Source organism: Columba livia, chromosome Z (assembly GCF_036013475.1).
Source record: "Columba livia isolate bColLiv1 breed racing homer chromosome Z, bColLiv1.pat.W.v2, whole genome shotgun sequence".
In the NCBI taxonomy this organism is placed as follows: domain Eukaryota; kingdom Metazoa; phylum Chordata; class Aves; order Columbiformes; family Columbidae; genus Columba; species Columba livia.
The window spans coordinates 72,111,606-72,126,259 of record NC_088642.1 but is presented as its reverse complement, the minus strand read 5'-3'; the positions used below and the strand labels follow the sequence as shown (position 1 = coordinate 72,126,259).

The 14,654-nt window shown below is 38.1% G+C and overlaps 1 protein-coding gene across 1 annotated transcript in view; it reads left to right on the top strand.

Moving 5' to 3' along the window:
• LOC102088233 (atrial natriuretic peptide receptor 2) overlaps positions 1–14,355 on the top strand; it is a 35,413-nt gene extending 21,058 nt beyond the window's left edge. Inside the window, exons 13-22 of the mRNA XM_021298795.2 lie at positions 1,131–1,179; positions 2,100–2,204; positions 3,163–3,282; positions 4,476–4,569; positions 5,372–5,459; positions 6,201–6,340; positions 7,500–7,652; positions 8,580–8,678; positions 11,037–11,128; positions 11,677–14,355. Coding sequence (XP_021154470.2) covers positions 1,131–1,179; positions 2,100–2,204; positions 3,163–3,282; positions 4,476–4,569; positions 5,372–5,459; positions 6,201–6,340; positions 7,500–7,652; positions 8,580–8,678; positions 11,037–11,128; positions 11,677–11,841 — 1,105 coding nt within the window. The 3' untranslated portion in view covers positions 11,842–14,355. The remainder of the gene's footprint in view (positions 1–1,130; positions 1,180–2,099; positions 2,205–3,162; positions 3,283–4,475; positions 4,570–5,371; positions 5,460–6,200; positions 6,341–7,499; positions 7,653–8,579; positions 8,679–11,036; positions 11,129–11,676) is intronic.
• Positions 14,356–14,654: the final 299 nt, after the last annotated feature.

The window sequence follows — 14,654 nt, the reverse complement described above, 5'->3', positions numbered from 1 at the left end:
ATTTCACTCTCCACTATGGTAGGACTTTTTTGAGCAGCGCTGCTGAAGCTGAATGAAATCAATACTGCTTTATCAGAATTACCATAATCTGATTACTGTCCTCGAAAATCTGTTTCAGTTTTGCTATCTCAACACAATTGATATTCCTTTCTACTACAAAATATACCCAAAATTAACATAAAAATCTCATCAGATTAATTTCTACCTTATTCAGCATGGTTTATACGAATTACTTTATTTGCTGGTTGTGGCCCATGAGTGGACAGAAAGACAGACCCCATTATACAACTAGAATGCACTACAGAACAGAGCAACTATTAGCAATACAACAGATTGCAAACCAACATTCCCCATAAAAATAAATGTTATCTAGTACAGGCACATGCAGGGAATTGATTTTCATGCACCTTTAACACAAAAAGAGGCAAGATCATCTTTACCAGGATTGCTGGCTGGAGGAGATGTTGGCTTCTTAGAGATCACTGCTCTTAAAGATCTCTATTGAGTTAAATAAGAAGACTGAACACTCAGTTTTTACCTCATCTTTTCCATTCTTCACCCCAATTACTGTGTTTGACCTTGATTCATCTGAAGAAGATGATTATGATGAAAATATGATTCAGAAAAACAACCAAAACTGCTCTCCACAAAATTTGTACTCTGGACACACACTGTTTCATCATTGACTTTATAGAGATTTTCAAGAACAGTTATCAGTGCTGAAAAGAAACCACTCCTCCAGCTGATGATCCTGATGAACCTTCCCCCTCCTCTTGATTACAGCACAAACCTGTCCTGTATGTTTAATTAGTAAGTATCATGTAAGTCCATGCACATACCCCCTCTGGGTTCCATTAATTCTGCCAGAGAAAATTGCTTTGCTGTCCATCAAACCCAAATGCTTTATCTCTGAGACTGATAACTGTGAGAGGAAACTGCTATGAAATGATCAGCGACAGACCTCTGAAAACAGAGACCATAACAGACAGCAGCACTGTTGCCATCCTCAGTTTTGGGATATTGGTCTTTCAGTCACAACGTGGGAGAGAATAAGAAATCAGGGAAAGAAGAAATAATTTATGTCATTAACAGTTATTTTGTTAAGATTTTGCTTTGCTTTCATTCTGCAGTTATGCCATCATTTTACTAGAAATTGCCACAAGAAGTGACCCTATGCCAGTAAGTAGAGATAAACTTTGACGTTTCCATGACAACTTTGATTCTGCTTCAGCTTAAGATACAAACCACACTGAGGAACTGAACATTTGATTTATTTTTCAAGCATGCATTTTTCTCTTGATTTTGTGGGTGCAAGTTCAGTTTCAATGGAACGTGCAATCATGGCTTCTTCATGCATCTACCAGTCCTCCCTTCAGCACTTTGAAGAAGATCGTATGACAAAAATAGTGTAGCTCCAAAACTGCCTTTTGGTTGGCCCTATAATGCTGAATGGCAGGGGCAGGAGAGGGAAGATATGCCATAACATCTTCCTATTTCTCCCACTATTCCTTCACTTTCCTGCTCTACACAGGCTCTTTCAGTGGAGTCTTTCAGTAGTAAGAGCATGCTAAAAGAGCAAATGAGCTGCTGTTGATAAGGAAAATGCCTTCCTTGTATGCATCTCATGATCAGTGCTGTATGGCAAACACCAAAAAACACACCCTGAAATTGAAACTAGGTGTTCTGGATGTGTAACCCTGTCCTGTCTGAAATTTGCTTAACAAGAATTCTAATAATGAAGACCTGAAATTGCCATTCTTCCATTTCTGACAGTTTGTGATAATAGATCAATGTGGGCTTTGTGGTTTCTCAGAAGTTATCCAATATCTTGACAGGTATTTGTTTATTATAAAAGTTGTTTACCTCATTTAAACAGTGAAATTAAGGTCTTTCAGCTATGAAAAAGCTTTAAGACAAAGCCATCCAGTTTAGACTGGGTTTTATATTATTTTATTTTCCTTGTATTTTCATGTAAAAGAGCTCATCTGGAAACGGTAGAGAAGTCGTAACAGTAATAATGATCATAGCAATATATTTTCAATGAGTGGTATGAAAAACACACCACTTGTTTCAACACTGTGTAATCCTTTTTTCTCTAGAAAGATGACGTGCATTCAGCTGAATATTCTTGGTGTCCATCTTTGGGAGAATTAATTTCAGGAAAGGCTGAGAATTCTTGCCCATGTCCCACAAATTATATAGAGGTGAGTAAGATACAATACTGTGCACAAAAGTTCTTTATTGAAGTCCATTTAAGACATGTCACAGAAGTTTTATGGCAATATTGCCTTTGATGAATGCAAACAACCCAGAAGTCAAGAATGACATCTCAGAAAAGGCACAATGAAATTATTTCTCATCCTTAATAAAAAAACAATCATTCTGACAAATTGAAAGTTTCAGTTGTCCCCTCAATTTGTCAGTGTAATAAATTATGTTTTTTATATTCAGTCATTGATTTTTGTGCTTTTTCGTTTTATTATAGTGTTGAGTTCCATGCATATTTTATATCAGTAATATCTGTTTAGCTTACTGGCAAAGGGCTTATAAATAGTGACATATGTGTCTCAGGCGAAGTATGAATTTGGTTTGATTCTCCTGCAAAAGTTCTAAGAGTTCAGTAGCTTCAAACTGCCTAATAAAACAAAGTACACCCCCTCCCAGTTCAACTAAATCAGAATGAGATTGTCACATCCTTGTTTCAGTTAAAGAGCTATATAGTTCATCTTTGGTGGTTTTTAGTAACCTGAAGGTAACACACTTCCCGTAAGCAGCACTGGATTTTAGTCAGTCATTAATATCCTTAAAAAGCAGTTGAGTTTTTAATTTTTTGTGAATTTTGTGTACAGACAAGTCCTCTGAAAAGAGTATGTGACTCCAACAGCATAACACAAGAGCTGAAGCAGTGTTTGGCAGAAGTAGTGTGAGCATCTAATTCATGATTTCCCACAGTAGCATTTTCATGAACTAACATCCTTTGTTGAGCATGAATCTGTAGAAATCTGGAGACCTCAGTATAGTTCTGCTACTCTTCACTAGCTGCAAGTAGGTCTTCACATGCACAGTTTGCACTGAGAAAATAGTAGTATTAATTAGAAATGCTGTCTGTGCTTGGAATGACAAAAGGCTGTGTGCTTTTCTCACTCTTTTTCCCTGCTACAGTTAATTAGAAGGTGCAGAAAAAATAATCCAGCCCAAAGGCCTACATTTGAGCAAGTCAAGAAAATGTTGTACGAGATGAATCCTAATAAAGTTAGCCCTGTTGACATGATGATGACTCTGGTAAATCTATTTTTTTAATTCAACCCAAGTCAGTGTGCTCATTTGCAATAACTTTCACCTCTATCCTTCAGCTTTCTTTTTTGACCTTGTGCCCTTCTTTGATGAGAAGATTCACAGTCATTTATTCATCTCTGGTGGTCTGATTGTAGCTGCAGTTCTGCTCAAGACCCAGCTTTCCTTCTCAGTCCAGCTCTGTCTGTTTTTCTCAAGTTTCTCAACTTCTTTGGGGCTGAACACCTTTGTTTCTTTGGTCAAATGTTGTTTGGTTTTTAATGCACTCACAGGAAATGGTATTCCCCTTTTTCAGTGGCTCATTGATGGTTTTACAGTACAGGAGGTATAGAAACCCTACTTGCCACAAATGACAGGTTTACAGATGCCTTTTGAGCAGAGTATCTCAAGACCATCAGCAGAGGAGACTCCTGTCTCTGCAACCTGTTTTCTCACACAGAGCAAGGATGCATAAAGCACAGCATAGCACAGCAGGACAGTTTATGAAACAGCATTGTGAACTTCTGATAAAAGACTGAGACTTAGATACCTCAGTTTTGGTAATATATTTTAAATATGTCTGCAGCTTGGTCTCTGCATTGGATTTGACCCCTAATCACAGAATCATAGAATGGTTGGGGTTGGAAGGGACCTCTGGAGATCTTCTAGTCCAACCCACCTGCTAAAGCAGATTCACCAGAGCAGATCACACAGGAATGTGTCCAAGTGGGTTTTGAATGTCTCCAGAGAAGGAGACTCCACAGCCTCTCTGAGCAGCCTGTTCCGGGGCTCTGGCACCTCAAAGTAAAGAAGTTTCTCCTCATATTCAGATGGAACCTCCTGTGCTCCAGTCTGTGCCTGTTGGCCCTCAACCTATTGTTGGGCACCACTGAAAGGAGTCTGGTCTCATCCTCTTGACATCCTCCTTTCAGATATTTATAAACATTGATGTGACTTTGGGAAGTTGGGAAGTGGCTTCTGCCCTCTTACATATAAGCAACAGTCTCAAACCTAGATTAATAAATTTACCTAGGGAGAAATCCAATGTTTGGATTTTGTGAAAAAAAGTTAGCTATCTTGGTTCTCAGTCTTTACTTATCTGAATATTTTCAAAGCAGAATCTTTCAAATCCTTTAATCCTACCCAGCTACGGATCTGTTTCAGTAAAAGGATTGTTTCATGCAAATTTCTATGTTATTTAGATGGAGAAATATAGCAAACATCTGGAGATACTGGTTTCTGAGAGAACACAGGATTTAATGCACGAAAAACAGAAGACTGATCGTCTGTTGTATAGTAAGTTATATATCAAAAATATTGGATATTCTTCTCAATAATAATTTGATTTTAACTGTCTAATTACAAACAGAAACCATTTGATAGGTGATTATTTAATAGATATCATTTAGTTGACAATGAAATAATATACTTATTCCTTGCAAAGGTGGAAAGATATTTATCTACTTTTTATATCTTCCTCCTAAAAACTGGTGTACTCATCTGAGAGCTATGACTGCAGAATCCACAGAGCTCTCACTTTGATCTTGATTGCCAGTTCTTCTGTACAGCTATAGATATTGACGAATTGGTTTTTGACTGAGATTACTTTTGATGGCAGTGTATCTTCCAGAATTCCACAAGAAAAAAGTCATAAAGAAACAGGTATAATACACAGGAGAGAAAAGGAAATGGCTGTGAAAGTGCAAGATATAAGAAATAAAGAGGATGAAAAAAAACAACAGAGAGGAGACAGTAAACAAACTTAACACAGGAAGAAAATGTTAGCAAAGAATTGACAAAGGAGAGTTAGTAACATCACGTTATTAGAATATAACCTTTATCTGACTAGGAATGTTGGGTATTGGCTTGTTTGAACTAAAAGCTACGGGTTTTCTGAAAAATCTGGATTTGTTATCGGTGAGATTTAATGTGAATTCTCACTCACAGCAGAGCAGATTTTGATGCTAAAGAGTGCTTTCATCTTCAGTATATTTCACATTTACAAACATTGTTTTGATACCTTTAAACAAACTTGTTCTGTTTATGGTGTGTTTTTATCCATGTCAAAAGAGTAACAATGCTTTACTTTCTACAACAGGTATGTTGCCAAAGCAAGTAGCAGATGATCTCAGGCAGGGAAAACATGCACAAGCTCAAAGTTACTTAAGTGCCACCATCTTTTTCAGGTAAACAAAAATGAAAGATAGGACTGGAACTGAATCCTACTGCAGAAATTTTAGGCTCCTCGTGGAGGTCAATCTCCCAACTGAGTACAGAATTTCTATCTAAACTGTGATTTATCATACCAGCTGGCAACATTTGACTCTGTAAATGAATGTCTTTCAGAATTCTCAAGTCTCCCTTTTTCATTGTAATTACTTAAATAAAAAAAACCAAGATTACTGTGGAGCTCTAACACACAGCAGCATGTCACTACATGTGTGTTACACACACAGGCATGTGTGTTTCATAAGCATTTAACTGTGTAAAGGAAATTTGCCTGTCCTTAGGGTCCACATAGATTTACAGAGTATGACTTGTTATGTGTGCATGTAGCAACATACAAATTGCATATTTTCCCTTGTCATAAATGGACAGATATTATGTGTCCTTTTTGCATTTGTACATAAGCCAAAATCAACTACTTAGGCTGTTACAGATTAAAGTCTAGCTGTAAAAAATGGCTTACTGCATTGGGAAACAAAAAGACTTAGGTCAGTCAGTCCTTTTAAATGGAAAGAGTCTGTTTTCAGTTTAAGTAAGCGTTTGAAGACAAAACTTCTCTGTAAGATCTTTAGTGAAAGAAACAAGGAAAAACAAAAGGTTGAGATGGCTCCACTGAGAAATTATTACTGTGTGTTTAGGATTACCAATCTGCAACGGCTAAGGCAGTGGATGAGTATGTTCTTTTGGTTGTGTTTTCACAGTGACATTGTTGGCTTCACTCAGCTGTCCAGCAGCAGCACACCGTACCAAGTGGTTGATCTCTTGAACAAGCTTTATACCACTTTTGATGAAATTATAGATAACTATGATGTCTATAAGGTGGAGACAATAGGAGATGCCTGTAAGTTCCTTGAGCTGTGGGCAATGATGAGGTATGAATATTTCATCAGGACAGAGATTGATTTGATGACAAGGAAGAACATTTGAAGAAGATTTGAAAAGCTTCTTACTACTGGGAAGAACACACAAAATATTTAGGGGAGAAGTCTTTGCTGAGACCTAGCAAACTTAAGGAACATTTTCCTGCATACCTTTCATCAGTTCTACAATTTGTGAATGTTGTAGGTGGGACAAATGAGTTGAGTTACCTACCACTGCTGTTTCTTTGGTTCCTCTGACCTGTAAAGTCTGACTTTAAACCTCAGCAACAGATTAATCCCAGTTGGCAATTTCTGTTTCACAGGAACACAACTGAAAAATTTACCTTCTGCATGGGAGCATAGATGCCATTCTATATGCTTTACTATCTCTGTCTTTCTTGCAAAGACCACAATAACCTTATGTCTCCTAATACTCTGTAGGAGCTTGTCTGCCTTGCCTCTTTGGATTTTTAGGAAAACGGCTTTCTGTTTGCTACCATGTAAATCTGCTGGGGATAGACTACTGTTAAAACTGAGTTCCATCAAAAACCTAGCATGATCTAGCAGGATATTTGGATGAGGCAGACAGGAAATCCTTTAAGAGATGTGGAAAAAAACCCACTTTTTTTGTTGTTTTTTTTTTTTTTTTGCTGTGGCATGGTTGAACACATTCTGGAGCATAAAATTCCTGAAAAAATGCACTTGGGGGATCTTGAAGAGACCCGCCTCTTGTCCTACACAGTAACAGTCAGTGTGGGAGGCATAGGACAGTGCCTACTTGGAATCACTGTCTCTCTTTATAATACCTGCCCAAAGACAATAGATATTAAACAGGCACTTTCCCACTACCTGTCCTACTTCAAGAATCCTCAGTGCAGGGAGGGAGGAAGAAAGGGTAAGAGGGAATAAATCTGATGAAAATGTAAAAAGGAAATCCAACATTTTTTAGAGCTAGGGTAATTACTCACGTGATCTGGGGCCCTATCCTTCATTTGTTTCTGGCTTTCTCTGTTCAACATGCACAACTGTGCTGCAGGATATGAAGGAATGTGGCTCTATTTTTTTTCTAACTTAAGCAGCACCTTTTGTTACATTTGTGTGTAACGTCAAATTTTAACACAATTGCATTGTTGTGTTAAGATATGGTGGTGTCAGGAGTACCCAAAGAGAACGGGATCCTTCATGCCGGTGAGATTGCAAGCATGGCTTTAGACCTTCTGGATGTCTGCAAGACTTTTAAGATCCCACACAAGCCCGACACCCTCCTAAAGATAAGAGCAGGAATCCATTCAGGTATGCTGAGAGGGCTCCAAAAGAGTCTTCCTCTGGTTTAGCAAAGATTTCTGTAGTGGAATTTCCTCTCAGTGTGAAAAAGAATACAACTTCTTGTTATGGAATGGAACAACTCACAGAGGTCATCCCAGCAGAATAAATTATTGGATACCTGGAATATTTGGAACACAATGTGGAATAAAACACTGAAACCACCACATGGCCCCAGTGCCCCAGTGGGGACTGCTATGCCATGCCATGTGTCTGTCACTTGGCCTTTTCAGCTGTTCTCTTCTCAAAACAATGAGCTGCTTGTTGACTCTTTGATCTAGCCTTCACTCTCAGACTCCCAGCTCCCCGATCTAAACTGATGTGTGATTGCAGCTCCTTCTTGAGAGGCAGCCAGAGCTGGACATATGCTGTGCAGTCCAAAATAAGCAAACTAAGTGACTTATGTTGTCTCAGCAAGAGATCATATTTGCTATATTTTAAATCTCCTGGGGATGACAGAAAGGAATCAAAATGCTCACTTTCTGCCTTCAACAGGAGCACGTTACTTCCTGTTCCTGCTTTTCCATGTGACTAGTGAACGTTTTGTGCCCAGCTCCTGTTGGCAGCATTGCTGTCTTACTGCCATTCAAAATATTTGGTTGTCGTGTTGAAACATAATTCTGCAGGTGTCTTAATTCACACCTATTGCTTCCATCCCACCATCGCTTCCCTCACCAATCCTCTGCGAGGCCCTTTTGAGATTCCCTCCATGGGTCTGGAATCCATCTGTAATTCAGATGTATAACCCATGTAAGACAATACTGACACTCAGTCTTTATCTTATTCATGAATGAGATGTAAGGTAGTGTATGAAGCAGCCGTGAGGCTGTATGACTGATTATGTGATTTAAAAATACAAAATATCTTGGAGTTTGTTTGCTTGTTTGTTTGTAACAGGAGCAGTTGTAGCTGGAGTTGTTGGGACCAAAATGCCACGGTACTGTTTATTTGGAGATACTGTGAACACAGCTTCCAGGATGGAATCTACCAGTGAAGGTAAGAAGGAACAAACTGCAGATGCATTTTTGACCATCCCTTAATGAGTTCTGAAAAAACGTTATGCTGAGTTTTGAGTCCTGTCCTGTTTAAATGACTGCAAATCCTGTAAGGAGGGTGTTGATTTCTGGGTCCAATCCGCCTATGAGCAAATTATGCCAGTGATATTTTCTACATCCTTTGTAACAAGATCCTCTCATTCCCCAAGTCTCAGAGAGGGATTTTCAGGGCTTTGAAGTTCTCTACAATAAAAATTAGTAAGAATCAGATAATATTAGTAAGTGGATATGTTAACTGTTTCTATTTCTTCCTGACACCCTGGTGAATTTATAGTTGAAATATTTTCATGACTCCTCTATTTCTCTGATAACTTCCTCTAATGGAGAACACAAGAGGTGGTAGGGCACCATGGGGGAGCTGTGTCTGTCTTTAAGCAGTATAGAAGATAATATGTGCACTCCAGGAAAGAGATTAGACAGAAAACTCTAGAGATTAAATAATGGATATATCCTTACTTTCACTTCTTCCCAGGAGATAGCAGAGCTCCATGTTTAGTTAACAAGCTTATTCTTTAGCCAGTATGAGCATTTGAACCTCAACTTATGAAATATTTTAGCCTGAAGAACAAACAAACAAACAACCCCCAGAAACAAACAAATAACCAAAGAAAAGAATAAGAGAGTTGAATGGCAAACAATCTTGATGACTTATATATGCTTGTTTCATTCCTTAAATGGCTCACACTGCAAAGCTTTGTAAATTGATTTGAATTAGGCAAAATCCAAGGTATTTTCAAGTTTAATTTAATTTTAAAAATTGATGCTTTCAACAACTATCATGATCCACTAAAAACAAGAAAGTCAGAGGAATGATCCTACGTGATGCCTTCGAAAGTTTAGCCTGGGGATTTGAGAATCAATTGGGATTCATTCCTTTCACCATTTTATATATTTTTTCATAGCAAATGCTGGCCCTAGTGGAACACATATAACTTCATTTTCCTCTGTCAGTCTTCCAGATAACTCCTTTCCTTCTCCTCCTCCTCCTCCTCCTTTCAGGCTCCTTGTATGACCTCACTTGACTGCTTTAAAACTAATGCCTTCAAAATCTGCTTCCATCATTCTTCACATTTCATCTTTCATTCTGTATGTCAGTCTGTTTCTCATATGGTGCATCAACACTACAAACTACACTATGAAGACAGAGCTTCTTATCTTTTAAAACTTTCTTTTATCTCCCTACTTCTCTGGCCACGTACATGTGAGGATTTCAAATTATGTTAATGTGCTTTAAACCTAAGATAATAACTTTAAAATAGATTGCATAATTAATCACTAGAAATATAAATTAAAATTGCTGTCAGCTGGAATCTGAGTGCTAGTGTCTTGTTCCCAAGCAGAATGACCACTTAAAATATCACATATCTACTGGAAAGAATTTTTCAGAGCTATGTATCTGGATACGTTAAAACATGTATTTGCTGGTCTACAGAGAGTGTTCTGAGACTTTCAATAAAAAACATTTAAACAACAACCAAAAAAACCTCCAAAAAGTAGATATTACAAAACTTTCATTTTATGAAATGAGAAAAATCAGCCTGTCCTACTATAATCTGGGATTTTTTTCCAACAAAGAAGTATAATTATTTACTCTATGTTGCAGAATGTTAAAGGCAAAAGGACCACAGAGGTCTTTTGTTAATTTTCAAAATTTTGGCAACATTTTGTTTTCTGGCAAAAGTAGGATTATTCAGAATTTGTTCTATCTGTTTTTCTCCTTATTTCTTCCTCCATCATTTTCAAAAGGCAAGTTAGCCAGGGTTTACATGAAGATAAATTCTCAACTAAGGAAAAATCACCTTGTTAAAAAAAATAGTGGAATTATGGCAATATTTTCTCTTCCTCCTGTTTTTATTTAAGGGTTTTGAGGCAGAGCAATGATGGTACTTTCTTTGATGTTTAGACTTTGCTGAAAACTGTATGTGCAAATAGAGTGCTGGCTCTTTATTGACCAGGAGGTAGAACTATGCATACTTTTCTTCACAAGATGAAAAGGATGCTTGTCAGTAACTTCAACCAGGCAGCTGTGAAGGGTGGACAAATGATATTAGATGCAGGATGTGAAGAGTAGTGCTTGTTGACAGCCACGTATTTGTCCTGAGATGCTCTCACAAAGAGGCCAGAATACTGGAGCTTGTGTGCAAACACTTCAAATAACACAAGAATGATGACAAAGACACAAAAAAAACCAAGGAGGAGTTTATTAATGAGTTTTGAAGTTTTTGGCACACAGAGGGGGATGGGTCGGTCTTAGATGTTTAAATCGTTATGATAATGTCACAATTGTCTCTCTTTCCAGCTCTTAAAATACAGTGCAGTTCAAGCGCATACCAGCTGTTGGAGCAGATTGGAGAGTATGTGTTAATATGCCGTGGGAATTTACAAGTCAAGGTGTGTATGCAACATTTATACACAGCTTTTCAGAGATGAGAGTGTGAAAATACTCTGGAATCCCTGAATTTTAACCCATGCAGTCCTTTATGTCTCAGAGTCCTTGGGTTAGACTATTTCCTGTCCCTGAAGAGGACAGGCTCAAGTTTTAAACCAGGACCATTCCCATGGGCTTGTTCATGGGACAACCCTGATAATTCAGAGATGAAGGACTTAGACAACTTTGGAAGTACTGCGTCTAATGTCAATTTGTCATAACTGCTTGAAACAAAAAAAACATCATTCGGAGACATCATAAATCATGATAAGAGTTCCATAAGAGGACTAACATACTTCCAGGCCCAGTTTTGGATGGGACTTCAAACAATTGTTTTAATCAATAGTGCTGCTGCTTCTTTTTAAGGAAAAGTTTTATGCCTCACTTTTCCTGTATGTAAAATGGATGATGGGCACATTGGTGTCCTTTGGGGACTTGCTTTGAGCTGTGATAAGAAGATTATTGTACAAATGACACTTAGTATTATAACCCCATAACTCTTTTTCTTTAGGGGAAAGGAGATATGGTAACATACTGGCTTGAAGGTAAGAAAGCCTCTGCCACCCAGAAGACAGTCACCAGCGCTTCTGTGACTCTTCAGGACCCCAACAGAGCTTCATTTAGTGTGATACCAGGTGTCCTGCACAGTGATCCCCTCTCAAGTCCTGCCTACTAGCCACTCACTGACTTCAACATGCATCATGCTTTCAGTCTGCTAGGTCATCCTGCTGAACTAGAAAGTAAGAAAATATAGATAGTGTGTCACTTTGGCCTTGTGGATGTGTTAGCTCACACTTTATTCACAGGTGACAGGAAAAATACAAAAAAGCAAAAAATCACCTTGAGAAACGATACGTAAGACTGGCCCACCAGGGCAGAAGGTAGGTCCCGGTGTCACTTGTTGACTTGGTTTTGCTGGTTAATCCCCTGCCAGCAACCTCTGTTACTTCAAAACCAGGTGGCTGGACATCCAGCCTCTAAGCTGTTCCTAAAGGGAAGAAAGAGACAGTGTAGTGTTGCTATTCGGTGCCATGGTAAACCTTGTGGGTGTGATTGGTTTTGTGCCCTGAAAGGGAACAGTGAGAAGTGTGCTGTGTTAGAAAGCAACACCCATCAAAAGAGGAGGATGAAACAGTGCAATTGCAGTGGATACAAATCAAAATGAGCATTTGTGCTCCTGCTTCTGTTTCATCTCTGTTGAATGGAACACAGCATGAGGAATTAAGAACAATGTCCAGGGTTAGTGATACCTGCCATCTTCATAGAGAGATCTAAAAATCTTTGGAGATAAATGAAAGACATTGCATGCTGTTGTTAAACAGAAGAGACTCCATTACAGCTGCTCTTGTCTCTGACTGTTCTGGGATTTCTCTGAAAAACTACTCATGACATTGGCTTATATTATAGAGTCGCTTTGATTAAAGTGGCGGTGGAAGCTGGTTAGTTTTCTGACTGTGAAATCAGGCAGCCCTCTGAGTCACTGTGTAATTTAGGACATAGTCTAGAAACGGTCATTCCTGAGCAAGCATTTCCTGTAAAGAGAGACCCGCCACTACAAGTGGAGTCATCTGTTGACGAGCACGGTTCCGTAAGCACTGCTGGTGTTGACTTTCTTTAAAGATAAAGCATATGTATGGTGGGCACTGTTTATACTTTTTAAGGTTTTATTTATGGTAATAAACTACCTTTCAGGGTTAATCTATTCAGCTCCAGTTGAACTGATCGGAATTAGATAGGTGAAACAGAGGAAATAAAGATACCAAGAGTCACTACAGTTCCACCACAATGTGAACTGGACTTGCCAAAGCTAACTGTGAGGAGGGGTAAAGGAAGGACCATGAGTGACATAGCACCATTTACCCCTCCTTATCCTGCTCCTGTACCTTCCAGCCTGTCCCCAATCCTAGGTACAAGTACAAAAACACGTATCTAGATGAAATTTTTCTGGTATAAAGTACGAATTTGTGTAACTTAAACAAACAGCTGACTAGTTGCCCATGTTCCCATGGAGTTAGCATGTGTGACAGTAATAGAAGAGTCATGCTGTGGTCCTTCAGCTTCTGTGGAAAACAAATGCAGTGGTAATGTTAGATTTTTCAGAGATGCTTAATAGAGGTAGCAAGCTAAATCCTTCTGAATTATGGAAGACTTGTTTGAAATGCACAGAAAACTATAGAAGATTCTGAGTGAAATGCTATCTCAGAAGTCTGTTGGAATGTTACCACTTGAATGGGACTGGAATCTCAGAATGGGACATACATATAGCTGATCTTGTCACATGAGATCCCAACATAGAATCCAGTTAAATTTTTTAAAATTAAAATTTTTAATTGGCTTCACATTTTTTCCCAAACTTAAAAGATTCTTTTCTCTATTTTTTAATTTCATATTGGTACATGATATGGTGCAGTTATCTTATTTGTAATCTTATGAAAATAAACCTTTCAGTTATCCAGAACCCAGAAATAACCTTTAGTACAAACATTTGTTTTATCTAAATGCTACCTAGATATTCTGAAACTCTCTGCTCTATTATATTGCTGTGTGATGTATAATATAGTTTACATTATTCTTTTAATGAGTTAGCCTTTTTTAAATTTCTATTAGAAAGGTGCGTATCATAGGGTCTTATCAAATGTCAGTGTGAAATCATGAGCATTGTTATATGTTCATCTGTACCAGTACTTCTGTTTTAAATTTCTGCATTATTTTAGTGTTGGTTTTAGAATTAAAAGCTTTAAAATTAGTGTCTTCTGAGTTTAAACTCTTCTAAAGAGAAATTAGTGATGAGTGACTATTAGAAAGCCTGTTGGATTCACCATTGATATGTCCTTGGGTAAATTAAAATTCTGCTGAAGATAGTAGAGATTCTTGCTGAATTCAAGACACTTAGAGTCTGATGGTTATCTGCAAAAGAGGTACAGCTTGAAGAACACCAGTGTCAGCCTGCCTCTCCATTTTGTTGTTATTTCTTGATCCTCTCCTCAAACAGAGCATCTCCAGAATGAGAACTAATTTATTCTCTAAGGACCATTGAATCTGTCATATCCCTCCTGAGACTTCAAGCAGTAGTCCTTATAATGTCAGTTTGTCCAATGACTGTGATGATATGAGTGTTGTTCCTCCAGAAGACAGAAGTACAAAATGAATGTTATATATGCAACCTGAAGTGTCTTCAGTCAACTGGCAAGTATTTAAGATTAATCTCAGGTGTTTTGACAGATGTAGTCATTGGCTACAGCCATATTCCGTTGTCAGCTACAAAAGACGAAAGCAATGGCAAGTTTCAGGAACATGAGCTCTATTTGTTTACACAGATTTTTACTAGAAATTAGATACAACGCAGCAATCATTAGAGAACAGAGCAAATTCAGCAGAGGTGGTTGCAGCATAAACCTTGTGAGATGTGCATTACTTTTACCTCCTGAGGATGGCACAGCTGCAGAGATTTTTTTTTTTTCTGTGTTGTTGTGTCCACAGAGGAATATG